At 32.0% G+C, this 20,068-nt stretch overlaps 2 protein-coding genes across 4 annotated transcripts; one reads left to right on the top strand and one right to left on the bottom strand.

The window, feature by feature from the left end:
- Positions 1-1,843: 1,843 nt before the first annotated feature.
- On the bottom strand, positions 1,844-11,149 carry LOC140983113 (conserved oligomeric Golgi complex subunit 6-like). 2 transcript variants are annotated; one of them, XR_012176387.1, is made up of 12 exons: positions 10,754-11,149; positions 10,266-10,318; positions 8,918-9,065; positions 8,703-8,810; positions 8,451-8,518; positions 7,885-8,008; positions 7,657-7,803; positions 6,840-7,103; positions 6,475-6,762; positions 5,874-6,020; positions 4,969-5,664; positions 1,844-1,934 (listed from the first exon to the last, which is right to left on the bottom strand). XR_012176387.1 is itself a non-coding variant. In XM_073450027.1 (11 exons), exons 1-11 carry the CDS (start codon positions 10,973-10,975, stop codon positions 5,137-5,139), a joined length of 2,097 nt encoding a protein of 698 aa, XP_073306128.1. In that variant the 5' UTR covers positions 10,976-11,149; the 3' UTR covers positions 4,956-5,136. The 2 variants fall into 2 exon arrangements, 1 of the variants encoding a protein (XP_073306128.1); XM_073450027.1 differs by lacking the exon at positions 1,844-1,934 and having other exon boundaries at positions 4,956-5,664.
- Positions 11,150-12,794: 1,645 nt separating this feature from the next.
- Positions 12,795-17,847, top strand: LOC140983465 (F-box protein SKIP31-like). 2 transcript variants are annotated; one of them, XM_073450528.1, is made up of 10 exons: positions 12,795-12,922; positions 13,049-13,135; positions 14,205-14,600; positions 14,710-14,783; positions 15,233-15,305; positions 15,557-15,667; positions 16,224-16,398; positions 16,533-16,651; positions 17,133-17,193; positions 17,556-17,847. In XM_073450528.1, the coding sequence occupies exons 1-10, from the start codon at positions 12,914-12,916 to the stop codon at positions 17,624-17,626; spliced, it is 1,176 nt and encodes a 391-aa protein (XP_073306629.1). In that variant the 5' UTR covers positions 12,795-12,913; the 3' UTR covers positions 17,627-17,847. The 2 variants fall into 2 exon arrangements, with proteins under 2 accessions (XP_073306629.1, XP_073306630.1); XM_073450529.1 differs by having other exon boundaries at positions 12,824-12,986.
- Positions 17,848-20,068: the final 2,221 nt, after the last annotated feature.

Raw genomic sequence — 20,068 nt, 5'->3', positions numbered from 1 at the left:
GGGTCCTCACATCTACTCTAACATAAACGATATAAAACAAGATTGATTGCAAAAAGATATACACAAACCTATGTGGTGGATTATCAAGAAACCTTTGCACCAGTTGCCAAGAACAATACGGTAAGAGTGTTGTTGTTCTTAGCAGCAAATCTAGATTGGCCACTGTATCAATTCGATCTGAAGAATGCGATTTTAAATGGGGATCTTGAGGAGGAGGAGGTATACATGGAATTGCCACCAGGTTTCGATGAGGAAAAGAAGAAAAGTAAGGTGTGTAAATTGAAAAAGTCATTGTATGGATGAAAACAATCTCCACAAGCCTGGTTTGACTTGCTGTTCGTGATGAATTAGTGTTGCGTACTGGTTCTATCCATACCACTGTTAGTCTCCTTTCTAAGTGGTACTCTTCTCGGGCTCTAATAAAGCCTATTCTTTTCTATGCACCCCAGTTCCATCACCTCCTTTGTTGTGTATCCCTTGCCAATGCATGCCTTCATTTTGTGGCTTTGTGCAAAAGAAAAGCTTCTCACTAGAGACCGTCTCTCTTTCCTTGCTGACAAGAATTGTGCTCTGGGCACTTGAAGTCTATTGATTCTCTCTTCTTCGAGTGTCATTTTTCTAAACAGATTTGGATCAAGATTAAGGATTGGCTTCACATCCATTATTCTATGTCTATCATTCAAGCGTGCCCACAACAAGTACTCTTCTCCTATTAATATAGCTTGTTTGCTCGCCTTCTCATCACCGTTTGTGCTATTTGGAAAGCCAGGAATGCTATGATACTTGATAGTGAAGTCCTCTCAGTGGATGCTTTATTTTTCAAGATCAAAGTGAAATATATATCCGGAAGGCAAAAACAATATCCCACAATATAAATGTATTATTTTAATTTTCAAATCAGTTATATAATTTATTTATCTTTGGTATTTAATTCATTATAAAAATTATTTAATATAAATGAGATAAAATTAAACTATTTTATTAATTACTTAAATTTATTTATTTATTTATTTAATTTTTATTTTTAATTCATAAAGATAAATTTAATAAAGAATTATTTTCATTAAACTTATTTGAATTATTTATTTTATTAGATTAAATTAAATTCTAATTACTTGTTCCTAAGAATAAATTTTTTTTATTAAAATTTAAGTGTAAGATTTTCTTCTATTTAATTAATTTAAAAATAAATAATTTATAGAATTAAAAATTTTATTGTAAATAAAATAATATGAAATATTTTAAGAATACTTTTTTGGCAAAAACTTGTATGAGACGGTCTCACGGGTCGTATTTTATGAGACGGATCTCTTATTTGGGTCATCCATGAAAAAATATTTATTTTTATGCTAAGAGTATTATTTTTTTATTGTGAATATCGGTAGGATTGACTCGTCTCACAAATAAAGATTCGTGAGACCGTCTCACAAGAGACCTACTCACTCTTTATAGAGTTGCGTTTAGAATCGATGGGTCGAAGAATTTTGAACTAAAAACTGGTGCAGTTAGAGATAACATTAGAATATGTTTTTCAAACGTGTTACACTGTTTCTCCACCGAAACATAAAATTTTCAATTGGATAATACGTAATATTTGTACAGATAATATTTTTAAATAATTTAACAGTAATTTTGAAGGCATAAATTTTTGAAAAATTAAAGACAAAAACTTGTGTGAGACAGTCTCACGGGTCGTATTTGTGAGACGGATCTCTTATTTGGGTCATCCATGAAAAAGTATTACTTTTTATGCTAATAGTATTACTTTTTATTATGAATATGGGTAGGGTTGACCCGTCTAACAGATTAAGATCCGTGAGACGGTCTCACATGAGACCTACTCAAAATTAAAAACCCAAAATAATTTTATTACCATAATGTCAGATAAGGGAGGGACAACGGCCACCATAAAGCCATGAGCCAACATAGAGGTTCTCATGCACACAAACAACTCATGCCTCCGGTCACATCTATCAATTCATTTTAAAATTTTATTAAATGAATACGTATCATTCCTCTAAGTACATTAAAAAAAAAACAATAAGTTATTGAAAAATACCTCAATCAATATTTGAATTAAAATTCAGTATATAATCATAATTTTTTAAGAAATAGTACCTGACAATGCTAAAATTGTAGTTTCAACTCCTTACAAACTCAAATTTACATTGTTGTCCTTTTATTATTTAAGTAAATATATTATTTTATCCATAAAAATTACACATGTCTTCTCCATTTAAAATATTATTTTTAAAAAATATTGTTTCTCAATTATCATGGAATAAGCGTAAATACTTATTTTGACATACAAAATACCTATTATGAGGTTTCAGATATTTGATTTCGCTCTTTCAATACTTGAAATATATAAGAAAATACTATATTTTCGAGTAATCACCACAAATTAAGTCATTATTGGTCTTTTCATGAAAAATACATTAGGGTGACTTATTCATGTCATTTTATTTTTTCAAAAAAATAAACATAATTCATCACTAATCATAAAATAAGATCAATTATTTTTTTCGACATACATATTACCTATTTTGAAGTTTCAGATGCTAGATTTGACTCTTTAAATACTCCAAATGTGTAAGAAAATATTGGTTCTTCGAGAAATCACTATAAATTAAGTAATTGTTGATCTTTCCATTGAAATTATGTTAAGACGACTTATTCATATCATCTAATTTTTGAAAAAACACAGCTTCTCACTCATCATGAAATTAGAAAAAGTATTTATTTTGGCCGATAAAATACATATTTTGGCGTTCCAAATCTTTGATTTGGCTATTTGAATACTTCAAATGTGTAAGAAAATACTTGAGTTTTAAGTAATATTAAATTACTTTTGATGGTGTCATTTGTGAAGTTAAAATGTGATACCTAAATTGATAGAAATAGTATATAATTAGATTCTACAAATACATGATATTACTATGTAAGTACTCATATATAATTATTTGAGGATGTCAAAATATAGTTTGAAGTTAATATTGAGTGGCACTGGTGATGACATTCGTAAAGTAAAAATGTGATACATAAATTAATATATATAAGACATAATTCGAGTCCACAAATACTTGATTTTACAATTTAAATACTCATATTCGATTATTTGAAGATGTAAAAATATATAGTTTGAAATTAATATTAAGTGGCATTTGATGATGAGATTTGTGAATAAAAAATGTGGTACCTAAATTAGTACAAATAGTACCTAATTCGATCTCACTTGTACTTGATTTTACCCTTTTAAGACTCAATTTTGATTATTTTGGGATATAAAAAAATATAATTTCAAGTAATATTGAGTGACTTTTGATTTGTCATTTGTGAAGTTAAAATGTGATACCTAAATTGATATAAAAATATCTAATTCGATCTAGAAATTCTTGATTTTACTACCTAAATACTAAAATTCAATTAATTTTTATGTCAAAATATATAGTTTGAAGATAATATTGAGTGACATTTGATGATGACATTCGTAAAGTAAAAATATGATACTTAATTTTATAATAATAGTACCTAATTCGGCTCCATGAATTATCGAGTGGCATTTGGTAATGACACCAACAAAAGCTATTAACTTCAAACTATATTCTTTTTACATTCGTGAAGTAAAAATGTGATACGTAAAAATGTTACATATTACTTATTTGATAATAACAAATATGAATTATAAATGTGATACCTGAAAATGTGAGATTCAAAATGTTTAATTTGACATCCTCAAATAATCGGATATGAGTATTTATGGGGTAAAATCAACTATTTGTAACTCGAATTAGGTTTTCATTGTACCAATTTATGTATCACATTTTTACTTCACGAATGACACCATAGAAAATATTAAATTCAAACTATATTTTTTGAGATCATCAAATAATAAAATTTGAATTTTGAAATGGTAAAATCAAGTATTTCTGGACTCGAGTTAGGTATTATTTATATTAATTTAAGTATCATATTTTTACTTCCTGAATATCATCATCAAAGACCACTCAATATTACCTTTAAACTATATATTTTGACATAAAAAATTAATTAAATTTTAGTATTTAGGAAGTAAAATCAAGTATTGGTAGACTCAAATTAGATACTATTTATATCAATTTAGGTATCACATTTTAACTTCACAAATAACACATCAAAAATCACTCAATATTACTTAAAACTATATTTTTTGATACCCAAAATAATAAAAATTGAGTCTTAAAAGGTAAAATAAAGTACATGTGAGATCGAATTAGATACTATTTGTACCAATTTAGGTACCACATTTTTAATTCACAAATCTCATCATTAAATGTCAATCAATATTAACTTCAAACTATATGTTTTGACATCCTTAAGTAATCGAATTTGAGTATTTAATGGGTAAAATCAAGTATTTGTGGACTCGAATTTGTCTTATTTGTCTTAATTTAGGTATCACATTTTTCCTCAAGAATGTCATCATCAGTGCCACTCAATATTAACTAGATGATAAACGATACACACATTTTTCCTCAAGAATGTCATCATCAGTGCCACTCAATAATGATGACATGAATAAGTCATCATGATGTATTTTATTGGAAAGATAAAAAAATGACTGAATTTGTGATGATTACTCGAAAATATAGTATTTTCTTATATATTTGGAATATTGAATGAGCGAAATCAAGTATCTGAAACCACATAATTGATAATTTGTATGTCAAAATAAATATTTACGTTTATTCCGAGATAATTGAGAAACAATATTTTTAAAAAATTATATTTTAGATGGAAAAGACATGCATAATTTTTGTGTATAAAATAATATATTTATTTAAATAATAAAGAACAAAAATGTAAATTTGAGTTTGTAGGGAGTTAAAATTACAATTGTAGTATTGTCAAGTACTAGTTCTTAAAAAATTGTGGGTATGTCCTGAATTTTAATTCAAATATTGACAGATGTATTTTTCACAAATTTACTCAAAAAAATACATGAAATTCATCTATAAAATGTAAACTATCACATTAAAAGCAGAAAATACACCTGTCACACATGGACAGGTACCTTCTGTGAAAAACTGAATCCAGGAAAACTAAATCCAGGTTCGTATTCTTTTCACATATCACAACTTGAACCAATCCACAGTTTCAGATCCCCAAAATGGTCCTTATCTGATCAGGAGAATGCCTGACCAATGACTTAGGTTCCGCATATCCGTTCCTCGGATACATGATGGCCTTATATATAAGTTCATAAGCGTCGGCAAGAGTTCTAGCCAAACGAACACAAGCTTCTGATCGAAGACTAGGAACATTCATTTGCTCGAACTCAGGGAGAGAACTTTCGCTTCCCAAAACGAGCCCGAAGAAAGATTTCAAACACTCGGAAAGAACAGTGGAGGACATGGCTTCAGTCTCAGACATTGGAGTCTTCGAAACTGATTCGTCAGAGATGTCGTTGTTGGTCAATGAGTCCCGGAAGTAAGACATTTTGTGCGACAAGTTGCATCTTCGAAGAATGGAATCTACTTCCTTTTCAACGAGATCGTGCATGTGGGTTTCTATCATTGATCCAAGCTTTTTTATGTATTCAGATGCAGCTTCGTGCCCTAACAATGGTTGTCTGATAGAACACAAGCAGTTGATCAAAAATATTTTGGAAGGTACTTCACGGATCTGGCAGCAAACACAGCCAGTAAGTCAAAGATGTTACAGAAGACGAACTTAAAACTACCAGAGATTTTTTAATTCGAGCAAAAAAGGCTTTCAATTGGAAATTCTTCATTTAAATGGGGGAGACTACCAAGCCCTTTCCTTTCTAGTTCTGCCCCCTATTTTCAAATATAAAATCCAATGGAGAAATTTAAAAAAAGAAAAGAAAAAACCTGAGATAAAGGGGTTGAACTGCTGTTATCCAAAATAGCATCTATAGATGATCTGCGGAGCTGAGCAGGATCTGAACTTCCTCTACTTCTCCTTGACGACTGAATAACTCCTTTGGATTTATGCGCCTCTGCCGCTTGTTCACACATCTGAACACCAGGGGCCAGAATTCAAATTGGACAAAAGATTAAAGAAAACCAAATTCACAAATTTTATCACTGAATGGAGTATTAAAAAAAAAAAAAAGCTTAGCAGAACACTTCACATATTGGAAAAATGTAATGCTGCTGGAGCAAGATCTTACGATAAACAACACTCTTGCACTAAACCATATTGCAAGGGAGTAGTTAATCTTTGTGAAAAAAAAGGTCAAAGTGGAATGTTGTACGATTTAAAAAATATGAGTTATCATTCCAACCGTCTAGCTTATGGGTGTCTAGCAATCCAATCTATGTAATAAAATACCAGAGTCATGCTTATTCATATAAAAATGTGGTGCATAATTGGGATAATAAGTTTTTATAATTGCCAGGACCACTTTTGCATCAGGCATTGGGTATCCTATGCCATCATAATAATGTCATTACTCTAAATATAACACACCTGAATTATTGGGTCCAACAAAGCAGAAATGACCGGTTCAAATGTAGGCTTCTTTCCTGACGAATAAACCATGACACCACTGTCATGTGTTTCAATTATTTCAAGAAGCACCGACACTCCTTCCCTTACAGCTGGAGGCGGAGAAAGATCGACAGCAACAAGTGGAGGATATCGTAGGAGTTTCTCTCCCCGAGTTTTTAGTATGTCAAAAAAGGTCTTTTGAGCAGCATCCCTGAGAGCCCAGAGTGTATTACAGAGTGCTGTTTCTCTTCCTAGCAAATCTGATATCTGTACAAAGATAACCAGCCGACACAAATTATATAAGTAAAAAGGACAAATTGAATGTTCATATCTGTAAAACTTACAGTGTGGCCGTAAAACTCCAAAGTATTACTGAGTTTGTATGAAATAATAAGGTTAGGCTGAGATTGCAAAACTTGTTCGACTCTCGCTTTAAACGGTCGACAAACTCCTTCAAATATCCTGTCTAAAACAAATGTCAAGTCCGACTCTGCCTTTCCAGTATCATTCCCAGATATTTTGGAGAATCGTTGAGCTGTTGGTCCAGTGTCTGTCACAAAATCTGGATCAAGCAACGCAAGGACAAGTTCTCTTTCAGATGCCAATGCCTGACATATCACCAAAGAAATTGTCAACATCATCAAATTACATTCGCCGTAGGAGGTCATACATTATCTGGTATACAGAGCACACGCCGGGCGTGCACAAAATACAAATAAAATCCATTAAATAAATTGCTCACTTTTTAAACTTTCATGTTTATATAAAGCTTGTTAATGCAATCCTACAAATTAAAAACTTAACAAAAAATCTAGATTACTAATTTAGATTTTCTTTAGGCTTTATATTCCATCATAAACTAATCATATAATACACAATTATATCTTACGCGTTCACCTTTGAAGGTTTTGAAATTGTCCATTTTAAAATCTCATCTATGCTTGAAATTTGGGGTACCCATTGTGAACCACAGTCATTTTCTATCAAAAAACATGGATCAAGATATTGCATAAAAAAACAAAGCAAGAACACTATAAGGACATTTCAGGAATTATACATACAGTAGCCAAATTTTTATTAGTATTAATATTTCTCACTTAATGTATGGTAAAAGATGAAAGTAGCCAAAAAATATAAAAAAAAAGGGGAAAAATAATCTACCTGATGCAACCATCCCAGCATGTCACCTACGTATCTTAAAGGGTCGTGAGCATGAACTTCTATTGGTCTTGGTAGACCACCAGGCCCTCCACGTGTGAGGGCACTAATAAATCTTCTGAACAATGCATTATGTCTCATATTTGCTACCTATAATCCAGGAATACTTTATGAGAAAAGCAAATGAAGCTCAACATGTTTCTCTAGTTTCTAGCTAGTAAGCATGAATACCTCTTCCGCACAATATTTGAATAGAACAGGTCTTTCTTTCAGGCATCCAACTGCAGTTTTTAGGAGGTCGCTGACTTCAGGATTGTCAACATCCCCAAGACTCTTACACTCTGCTTGAACCCATCTAGGAGAAATACATTAGCAGGCAACCTTGAGTGATTGATATTTGATCATAACAATAAAGAAACAATTTTTTACATGACAAACAGATGAGGGTGTCGTCAGAATAGTGCATGAAAGGGCTTAGAAACCTAATAATCAATAGTTATAATAATGCCACATATTACTCTAAAAAAAGATTGAATCCTAGAGCCTCAAACTGATGGTAAGTGTATTATGTCCAATGAGTTTGCTGAACATGAAAACCAAACTGTTTCTGCAGGTACAAGAAACATGTACAACACACCAAAATTAAGATATCAAGTTGCAACAAATAGAGAAACTGTTATCACGGCACCAAGCCTATCCTAAATATGCTATTGAGTGACCTATACTATACCCGATGTGTGACTGCCGTGGCTAGTAAATTTCTAGCTCAAATCTATAAATATGTCAAAACAAATTACCTGCACAGACGTTCATAAGCTCCTTCTTGATAAACAGCCATCATATCCATAAGCTCCAAACCAGCTCGCTGCAAATAATGTTATGTGAATTCAAAACACTATAGTACCAAGGGTATGCTTGAGCAAAAGTATGGCAACTTCAGCTAGATACATTACTTTCATCAGGATAAGATTAAAAAACAAGGCTTTAAAGAAAAGAAATGGAGAAGAGTGTAACACAAAGGACAAATAGAGATGCGCTCGAGAGAGGACCTGATGATGTGTCCTCAGCAACAATTTACAGTTGGCATGAATTTCTTGAACATGAGCAAGTGCCTTGAAAAAGTTTTCATTAAGGTCTTCCTCCCTCAAGGCGTTAATCTGAAAAAATGACCAGAAACAAATAATAACTAGATGATAAACGATACACACACTTAACCAAATAGTTGAGGGCCAGGCAAATTCAACTTTTGGAAATCAACCAGTACCTCATCATTGGAGAGCTGATAATCACGAAGAAAGCATAATGCAATCTCCTGCCTCTGTGTAGTGGTTTCAAGCTCCTGTTTAAGCCTCTCTGTTGTACTGATGATATCACCTGTGGTAGCATTACAATTACTCAAAGCCTTCGCAATCCTACAGCACAAAATCATGATACCATGATCATTTTTTTCAGCACAGGATGTTTCTTCTCTTAATAAAATCTTATTTTTCTTGATATCAGAGTAAGTATAGTTGGCATTCGAAGGAGCACAAATGTGCGAAATAGAAGGGTATAAAGGAGGTATCAATTTCAATTTTCTTCACTGAGGAATATTAACGGAAAAATGACTTTCTAAATAAAAGAACTTCGCTAGGCACATAAAAGACAAGGCACAGCCTCATAATGGTCTAAGTAGCGCAAACGATTAGGAACATAGAAAAAATGGTGTGGTTTTCTTAGCGTCGATAAATGCCCTAGATATTCAACCTTTTGCTAGTCAATAAGAATTTTACCATGCGTGTTTTCTTCTGATAACCTATCACGTTAAATTTTCCTAATATTGCCTTGAACACAAGGTTCCACCGGAAGTTCTCAAGAAAACATGAGATTGGGTTCAATCAATGATCACAGAGGAGTTTAACATTATGTTTAGTGCACGAAAAAGAAATTGCCCTGTGCTAACTACAATTAACATAATAATCAAAAGGGATATTAAGAGTGTGACATTAAAGTATTTAACACAAATTTAAGAGAAAATGCCAAAACAACCACTCAAGCAATGCTACACGAGGAGGGAGACCTATAAAGAATGAAAAAGGCTTAATATGAGTTGAAATGCTGCTTGAAAAAAATTCCCAACAGATTCCTGTGAAAAAATATAAAAACCTTGAGAAATGGTGAGTACATGGTAACAGATATAATAGGCTTGATGGATGAGCGAACTCTTAGTAACATAAAGGCAGGATTGTGAACAGAAATAGCATATGTTGCACCAAACTAACTACATTTTGCATTTGCAATCAACTGAAAACATCTTCACCGTTGCTATTAGTCGTCGCTTATGAACCTACTTAGATTGATTTACTGGAAAACCATTTTCATTATAACTACCCACCTTCTTTTAACAACAGAACCATTTAATGGAAAGAGCTTAAAATGACCTAATCATTATGCACATGTTGCACATAGATAGACAAAACTATAAATAAGTGTAAATAATTTTCATGCCATTAAATTTTATGATAAACCAAAAGGATGATGATAGGCCAAAACAACTGAAAGGTACAAGTAGAATATTAAGCAAAAGCGGAAAAAGAAGTATAATTAAAGGAAAATCAGGAGAGCTTGCATACTTATCACAACATTCAGCCAGAGCATTAACCTCTTCTTCCACCTGATCCAAGGCCTATAAAAACCATCAACCACACTAACATTATCCCACATGTTACTTATTTGACAGCATTAGCATCAAACAAATAATAAAACCATAAAAAGTAACTGCGCACTGAATACATCATTGTGAATAAACTGGTTAACAGGAATGAATTTGAAACAATTCGTAAACAAGGTATATAATTACACACAGTGTAAGAGCTGAGTGTCCTACCAGTAGAATTAAGCATGCCTATTAGTCAGATTCACAGTTAAATCCAATGATGGACAAACATAGATCAATTTATAAAGTAAAAAATCGAAGCTTTCCAAATTCCCAGTCCCTCGATCAAAACTATCTGGAAATCACTACAAGACCAAATTATTTATATCTCACAATTTCCCGTAGAAAATGAAAATATTAGTAGCTGTACCCTGCACGTTTGACTTAACCGATGTACTCGTATACCTGTTGAGCTGTAGCAGAGGCGGCGATAAACTCCTCGTTGATAGAGAGGCCGCGTTTCTCAACGGTAAATCTGAGGTTCCGACGAGCGTGAGGTGCATTGTCCGAGTAAAAAGTGGATAGAGTGTGGAGAGAAGCGAGTAGATCGGGAGTGTCGGTTCGAGTCTCCAGCACCTTCTTCAGCTTCCGCGACAGCCCCGGAGCCAGCGCATTGGCAGTCCCCATTTTTCTCAGACGGAAAAATGTCTCTCCCCCAACAGATGCGCGATCGCTTGAGCGCACGAAATTTCGTGAAAATTACGCTTGAATGGCGTCGCCTTCTTCTCCTCTGTTTTGCTCAGCTCCGTGAGATTTGAGAATAGCGCCGATTTTCAACGGTAAGAGAGAAATGGGAGTTGATGCGCCGTCTACAGCAAATAAATTCCCGTATACGGAATAATATTGGGCCGTGTTGGATGGACCATGAGTCCAGTAACATCTTTATGCTGTTGGTTATGACTTTGAGCCAATTATAAGCCCCGACACCCCCTCGTCCAAATATGAATTTTTAAAAACAATTGATTCTTTTTTGAAGTAATTAATAGTTTGTAACACTTTTATTCTTAAATTTAAATATTTAAATCCATGAAATATAATTATCATGTATTTAGGTGATGTTATGTTATTATGTATTTAAATTAAAATATTTATTATGTATTTTAAATTTGTATTTAATTATTTTTTAAATAATAATGTTCCATGGTAAAAAATCATATATCTAAAAAATTATATTTTAAAAAAATATATTTTCGGGTTGGTTGGTGGGTCGATTTAATCTGGTTGGTTCGAGTTTGGGTTCCGATTTTGGTTCGAGTCGGGAAATTGTATTTTTTTTTTACAATAACCATGCTTCAACCTAACACATCCGAATTGACATTCTTAGAATTGAATTATTTTTATTTGAAAAAGTATATGACACGATGATTAAAAATGATTCCATGTTTTAATGAATTGAAATTCATTACAATGATTTAAAAATTACTACTTGATATTTGAAATGCATTGTTCTTTGAATTAATCCAAACAAATCAATTAATTTGTTATTATCAATCTGAAATCCCAACTTCAAATCTATCAATCTAAATACAATCTTAATTCTTATGAGAAAATATTTAGGGGTGATCAATTTTTTTTATTAATCGTCTAAATCGTTTGTAATGAATTGGATCACATCGATTTTTCTCATTTTTCTAAAATTTGTGATTAAAAATAATAATCATAAATCACATTATATATATTTATGGATTAAAAACCACATCAAACCATCCCGTCTAAAAATTTGTCATAACATTTGGTCTAAGATTATAATAATACATAAACGATACAATCAATTTAAAAAGTTGTTATGCACTTTCAAAATTATTCCTCCTAAAAAAAACCATGTTTTTCTTAAATATTCTTCATAATCTTAAAAGGAAGAAATTATGAGCAACAATACAACATCTAACATCAAATAAATAATTTTGGATGATAAAAAAAATTTTAATACTATTTTATAATGATAAACAATTTATTATATATATGTTGAATCATGTAAGATTTTGTTTATTGCAATTATTGTTTGGATAGTAATTTACAATGATGTTTTAAAATTAGATTTGAATATTTGATTTTTGTTGTTGATCATTCACAAAAAAAAGGGTAAACTGATCGAAGCTGACCGAAACCGTTCTACATGTAAAACCGCGATTTTTTAAGAATATTTACCAATCATATATGACAATTCGATTTACATTATTTTAAGAAAATCGAACCCTAATCATCCTTAGAAAATATTTATTTTAAGTCTCAAAAAATTTCATGTGTTTATGAACGAAGAAAAGAATAGGATCTTTTACTATAATTACTTAAATGATCAATCAAATTAATTTTTTAAAGAACCGATATTTAATAAGAAATTGAAGTTTGTAAAAATATATAATTTTGAAATTTATATATTTCAGAACATATAGAGTCAAACGTCAGCCCACATTTCTGGGCCCGAATAGATTTTTTTAAAACACGACCCATCGACCCGAGAGTCGCTCACGATCCACATTCTACGAAAAACCGACCCGAAATCAAGCGGATCCCACCGAGTCTCGCATCTCCTTCTGTGGCTTCACTCCACAATAAAATAAATCGATGGTCCAGGTTCGCCGCAGCTTCCATCTTTAGATCTCCGGCGGCTTTGCTCCTTATCCCCACCGCCTCATCTGTATGTACACACGATTTCTGTGTGTATCATTTTCGATTATTATTAAATTTGATTTTTTGTAGAATTTTTGTGCAATGGCTTCTGACGATGAAGACGAAGGCCTTGCTCGGTTTCTCGAATCCGAAGTCCTCTCCGAGATCTCCGACCAGGTATAGATGTTATCGTCCGTTTGGTTTTTTACGTTTCGAGTTTTACGTAATTGATGTTGAATTGCAGATCTGTACGAATTATGCACGAAAATCTCTAGAGATATACGTGCATAATATTGATCAATAAGAAATTTCTGGCCTTGCAAAAACGAAAAAAAGCTGTTTTTGGTGATGGAAGCTTATTTTATTATATATATATATATATTTATAGGTGAGCGGTGTACTCAATTTTTTATTATCTATTCTGCGTGATAATAGTGAAAAATATCATATTCAATAGATAAATAGAAGTGATCTCAGGAACTTTTGCGTCGGATGACTAAGTTGTATGGAGTGAAATTTATCATTTTAAGGAAATTAAAAGCCAAAAATTTGATCTGCAACACATGTAATTGTGTTTTCAACTGGTGTCAAATGTTGGTTGCGTCTATCTGCATGTCATCACCTAAATTATATACTTTGCTATGCGGATATGTTGGATTATTATTGCAAGAGTCTCAGAAGGTAATGTTGCTCCTGTTTGGAGTCAAAAGTATCAAGTTTATTTGTGGATGGTCTAAAAGATATAATGGTTTGCTTGCTGAAAAAGTATGCTTGAAAATTTTAGATTATAAAACTATTATTTATTGACCTCTTATTTGAGAAAAGGGAGATTCCAGTGAAGGTATAATATGTTGGTCTTATAATTTATATTTTCTTATATTGTTTTGGATGCTAGCCTTGATCATCACATCCCCGCAACCTGCCCACATGTTTATGCTTTGGATATGTAATTTCAGGTGTATGTTCCTTTATACGGCTTACACGGGAGGAGATGCATTAGATAATAAAACTATCGCTTATCCATGTCTCATGTGTTCAACCTCTTAGAAAAATTTGGTTTCCAACAGAAACTTTCTACTTAAGCAATGCCTTTGTAATTATATAGTGAACTTTTGGGGTCTGTAGGTTAGATATTAGAATCTTAATAGGAAGGAAGTTAGGAACTTACAGCTTGTGTGTGACATTAACACGTTTACATGTACGTGTGATAGATCGTGAATGAGGTTTCTTGGACGGTGTAATGCAGGAGGGGTCCATAGAAGAGGCATATGGGAGGGAGAAAAAAGAAAGAGATGGGAAGAGATTGCGTGCTGAGGAGGAAGGGGAGCTAAGTGAACAAGAAGAGAAGGAAGAGCGAGAAGAAAAGAGAATTAAAATCGAGGAAGGTGAAATCAGTGATGTACAACTGTCAAGGGCTTTAAGATCATCATCTTCATCATCGCTGCCAACCTCTGAGCTAGAAGCTGAAGCGCATTCTGCACTGTCACCTTCAAAGAAAAGTTCCACTGTAGCGGACAGCATTAACAATAATGGGATACACGGTAGGGATAGCAGAGAGTTGCCTTGGAGAATTGTTACCGGAATTTTCAGTAACATCCCTCCCGAATTGTTGTACAACATCCTCAAGTTTCTCTCCTCTGAGGTATGAAGATGCATAAATTATTTTCAATTTTTGTCCAGGATGAATCTGTATTGTTTCTGAACTTGTTATTTGTCTTGCTGTTGAATCTTTTCTGATTATTGAACTGCAGGATCTTGTTTCGTGTTCATTGGTGTGTAGATTCTTTAATTTTGCTGCTTCCGATGAATCCTTGTGGCGTCGCCTGTAAGTACTTTTACCTGTGCTTCCCCTTTATCATCATATTTACCCAACTCCAAACCTAAAACCGTAAGCAGACCACAGAGCCCAATCTGGCTTGATGAAACATCATATATTTATGCAGATGTTTGCGCTTGTGCATGGTTCTTTATCGTTTTTCTCCGTGCCATTTAGTATCAAATTGTGGTGCTTTTGTCGTATCTAGTAAATTTGAAATACTCCTGTAATAGGAATTATGCTTGATTGGAAGTTTTTTTAGATTTTTTTAATGAACTATTTGATACAAAATGAAATGGATCAATTTTTTTTAGTAATAAACACACTTACTCTTTCTCTCATGTGTCAGTGATTTTGGCTTGCATGTAGTCCATTAGTGCTAGCAATATAAATCAATAGCTTTGAATTATTTTATGTATCTTTTGTAGAAGAATAGTGATTATAAGTAATTTGTGTAGATATTGTCTGCGATGGAGTCTACTGTCTCCAAAAAAACTCCGAGAGTGTGCATGGAAGAAGCTTTACATTCAGGTGAGTTTGGTTTTAACTTTTAAGTGTTATTTTTCATTTACTGTCGATATACTTCACAACGAAATGATTGAATGTCTAAATGTTGCCATTGATTTAGAGTTTTACATTTGAGCAGCTGCCGTGCATTCGTCATCCTTAAAGAGCTAGTCTCATGTTAAATCTGTGATTCTTAGTTTTTTAATTTTCTGATGGGAATGATCTTTTTACAATATTACTTTTGTGATATCAAACTATTTTTATTTGATTAACAGCGTGATGAAGAAGATATGGTTGAGTTTGTGAGGAATTGCCCTAATGAATTTAAAGAATATTACATCCAAATGCAGGTGGCTAAGAGAAGCCAAGCACCAAATCTTTCTCAGGTAAATAAAATTACAATTGAATGAGCTTGAATGTTAAATTTACCCCTAGCTCTTTTATACCATTTTTTTTAATTTATTGGCATCTTAGTTAAAGTGTGTCAGTACATAAAAAGTCGAACTGGTAGCTGTTTCTTGATTTTGATGTGCAGTGAGTTGATTCTTCTTGCCTTTGGCAATAGAAAGGAAGAGAGCCTCTCTGAATTATGAATTGTGTTTCCTATATTGAACGCCCACAAGGATTTTATGTCAATTTATTTATCTTTTATATAACGATAGTGTATTTGATGAATCCTTAAGCTGTATTACTTTAACAATGTTGCTTTCTTTGCACCTATTTTCCTCGCCTACCTCAGTTTGTTGTATACCACAATCTCTGAAAAGATGCTGAATAGCCAAATAGTTTTACTGAGGTTGTCCAAATCTGTTTTTTTACACCATTACTTTTCACGACCTTAGGTAAGAGGGCGATTATTGGGAGTCGCGAATAGTGTCTACCCCTTTTCACTGGAAGCAAAATAGGCTTCGCCCTAACTCTTGTCTAATATTTGTTGTAAAGGTGAATGATGATCGTATTATTCTAGACAAGACTCTTGCTGATCAAATCTCATCGTGGAAGAGCAGCAGAGGTCTGTCTGATACTGTGGAAGTCAATCATGCATGCTCTGGAGAAAGTTGCACTTATTATCATATTGGGGATGTATTTGTTTGTGAGAAGACTGGAAATGTTCATGGTAAGAGACTATCTTTTCTTGAAATGTTGGGTGGAGATTGAAGGGACGATAAATTTAATTGAATGGGTTTGTTAAACAAAAAGCAAACTTCTTGATTCTCAAGTCTCAACCATGGTTTCCATGTGTTTATGTAGTTTGTGATGATACGTGCAAAGAAGTTGTTATGGATCCCATGAATGAACTGTTGGTCTGCACCATCTCTGGGCGTTGTTTTGATCGTTTACTGTCACCATCCGAAATGGAATATGATGCTGTAAGACACTTTTCTTCTACGACTTGTACTTTTTAGCTATTTTTCATAGTTTGCTGTTTAAACATTCACATTATTTAGCCATTTCCTGCTATTTTCATATGTACACAAAACATTTTTTCCACTCTGTTCTTCAATTACATCTCGTAAAAAGGCATCTCAGAATTTATTTGTCCTAATATTTAGGTATAATTAAATTGTAGAAACCAAAAGCTAAAATTAGTGACATTTCAAGAGATCAATTTGTTTTCAAAATGGTGTAGGGTAGTTATAAGATTAGGTTTCAATTGGCCTTGAGCATCTCGGAATAAAATTCTGACTTTTCGCAAGCTGGAATTTTGTGAACATGATGGAGTATATTTTGGATACAGAAATATTTGCATTTAAAACAAAAGTTTATTTTACTTGTCTTTTATTGATTTTTCCTCCCACTTTAAACATACTAATCCAAATAATCGATTTTTTCCATGTTCTGAAAATTCAGGATCAGCAACAAGGTGGTGTTGCGGATGAAGCCGAACCATTCATGGGATCTGGTCGTTTTGGTAAGAACAGTTTGTTATTTATGTCACAAAATTCTAGGCAGTTTTTGTTTATCTTTCCGGGAAATATTTTCATTTCCTGGAGACATTAATAAACATATGATGCTATGTTATTAAATTTTCTCAAAAATGCATTTTCAATCACGTTTATATTCTCTAGTACAATCATTATTTTGTATATTCACACATCATCTCATTACTGGCCCAGTTATCCCATGTTAATTTAAAAAAAAAAGAATCGAAAATTCCCAGAAGTATTTTGAGAAATTCTGGAAACATTGTTGATCAAGTGTGTCCTATATATCGTAAGATCTCTCTCGACTCCGTTTCTTTGTATTGATATCTGTGGTGTTGAACTGTCTCAGCTCGAGCTTATCTACTTGGATACAATTGCGACGACGAAAAAGAACTGGAAGCCGCATTGAGGTTTTGCTGATCTACTTTTGCCTGTACTGTGGCATGTCCATATTATTAGGTAATCTGAATAATGGCACTAAAATGTTCCAGTTTGAGTCTATATTTTGGGTTTCTTGAATGTATGAATATCCGAACCATCGAAGCTTTAATTTGAAACTCGTCTCAGTGAGACGAGATTCATTTAGTCTATCAAAATCGATTCGGAACTAAAACTTGTATGATGATATAGTAGTAGTTTGATCCATAATATGTGTTGAACCACGGAGTTTTCGCAACTATTTATGTTGTGTTCCTGTAAGTGGTGATGAAATTTGCTACAAGATTTTCATAACTAACGGTAATGTGAAGGGTGTTCGATTATATTTTGGTTTTGTTTTAGATAAAAATTCGAATCAAACCATATTTTATTTTATTGATTTTACAAAATTCTAAACCAAAACAAGCCATGAATAATTTATAACCAAATGAAATCAATTCATGCATTTTAGTTTGATCTGGTTTGGGTGATTAATTTTAATTTTGATATTAATACATGAGATATTGAAATTTAAGAGTTCATAAAATTTATATAAAACTATGTGGTTGTGAACCTGTGATTATGATTATAGATTAAATCCTTCCATAAATAAAGTTTCAATGTCATTATGCTATTTACAAATTTACCAATATATCGGTTTGATGTGATTTATTTTTATCTAAAATTTGAAGCAAATTAAATAAATTTTTTTATAGTTTGATTGTTATTAAAATCAATCGAAACCGAAATTTTGAAAATCGATCCAAACAATGTTGTTTGGTTTGATTTGATTTGATTTAGTTTTATAGTTCCAAAAAATAGTAAGATATAACCTATTGTCTTAGAATAAATAAAGCATCATTCATTTTTTATAATAAACAAAACCGGAATACAAAATAATAATTGCATAGGAGACTGACGGTGATGCAGATGTATTTTAAGGATATAAATGGAAATTGGTAAATTAAAATATTTCCAAAAAATACATAGGAAATATCGTCTCGTCTCACATATAAAAAAAAAAAAAGTTCTTAAATTTGCGACTCAATTATATCAAACGTTTTTTCATTTAAAGAAACATTTTACATTCTCATAAAAAATAAATCATACTGAAATTAATCTTCTTAAAACACATTTTTTTGTTGTTGTTTATTAGTTAAGAGTGAATGTGATTGGATAAGTTCTCTTACCAAAAATAAAGTAAAATTTTTTTACGATGGTTAAAAAGTTGAAAATCGAATATTAGAAAAACACGGTTTCTAGCTTCAGATCCAACTTTCCTAATGAATTCTTTTGTTTAAAGAAAATCTAGATTTTATTATTTTATTTTAATTAATAAAAGTATTTCTAATTCATGTAATAATTTTTAGATTTTAAAATTTCGTTTGGACAAATACTTATAAAAAATTTTTATAAAATTTTTTTGAAAATTTTTTTAAGAACAAATATGTTTTAATTTTGATTTCTATTATTATTTTCATATTTAAAAACATCAAAAACTATATCTTCATTGTTCTTTAAAATATATATTTGGATAATAATTTTTTAAAAATATTTTTCAAAAATGTTATATAATATAAATTTTTTTTATCTAAATAGATATTTTAAATTTTTTCACTTATAAAATATTAAAATATTTTTAAAATACTTGTACAGAATTTATTTCTTCTATAAGTAAATTTCTATGAAGCCAATTTTTTTTTACTTTTTGACTAATCTACACAGAGAAATTAAGAGATTTGACAAAATGGTGGGACCCATTAAAAAGTTGCACGCGTTTAAGCAACGCGTAGAATCCGAATATCTTTTGCTATCCAGTTCACGAGAAACTATATGTTATTATTAATTCGTGCATATCCACTTCCCATTTATGTTTGATTGAATCATTCAAGATTTTTTCAGGACTTTCTTCGAGGTGAACCACACCTCTCCCTCCTTCTTTCTCTTGTTACGCACTCCCTCTGTTTGTATATGTTTTGTTTGAGTGGATGATCTGGATTCTATTCTGTTTTTGGTAGTGCTGATATTGTTTCCAAGATTGATGTTTTACGTGGTAATATGGTTAATTTACTGGGTTTTCGTTTATAAAGTTTTTTTCTTTCTTTCTTGTTTATGATCATGAAGAACAGCTGGATCCGAATGTTCCCTGTATTGCCGTGTGTTTGTGGATGTTAAGCGTGCATTTGGATGCAGAAATTTGATCGGAGGAAAGAATTTGAGCTTTATAGACATTAACATAAGAGTTTTAAATGATAAGAGTGTGAATTTTTATAAAATTCATGAACATGTGGATCCGAATGTTGGTCCACAGTGCCCTGGATCTCTTTCTTGGACTATTGTTTGGGATTGGTGATTTTGATTTCTTTATAAAGAATTTGGATAACCTGTAGTAAGTTCTTTGGATCTTGTTGTTCTTCATTGGTGTTTTTTCTATGTGTTTAAATG

The sequence above is a fragment of the Primulina huaijiensis genome, chromosome 8 (genome assembly GCF_012295235.1).
Source record: "Primulina huaijiensis isolate GDHJ02 chromosome 8, ASM1229523v2, whole genome shotgun sequence".
Lineage (NCBI taxonomy): Eukaryota > Viridiplantae > Streptophyta > Magnoliopsida > Lamiales > Gesneriaceae > Primulina > Primulina huaijiensis.
The sequence above is the reverse complement of the archived record's forward strand: the minus strand, read 5'-3'. Positions and strand labels throughout refer to the sequence as shown.

Coding starts and splice junctions, on each gene's coding strand:
- LOC140983113 (XM_073450027.1), bottom strand. CDS start 10,975: ATGGGGACTGCCAATGCGCTGGCTCCGGGGCTGTCGCGGAAGCTGAAG. Junction 6,763..6,839: donor TGGAGTTTTACGGCCACACT/GTAAGTTTTACA, acceptor ATCTTTGTACAG/ATATCAGATTTGCTAGGAAG. Junction 6,021..6,474: donor TGTTGGACCCAATAATTCAG/GTGTGTTATATT, acceptor CCTGGTGTTCAG/ATGTGTGAACAAGCGGCAGA.
- LOC140983465 (XM_073450528.1), top strand. Junction 14,784..15,232: donor GAATCCTTGTGGCGTCGCCT/GTAAGTACTTTT, acceptor TAATTTGTGTAG/ATATTGTCTGCGATGGAGTC. Junction 16,652..17,132: donor CCGAAATGGAATATGATGCT/GTAAGACACTTT, acceptor CTGAAAATTCAG/GATCAGCAACAAGGTGGTGT.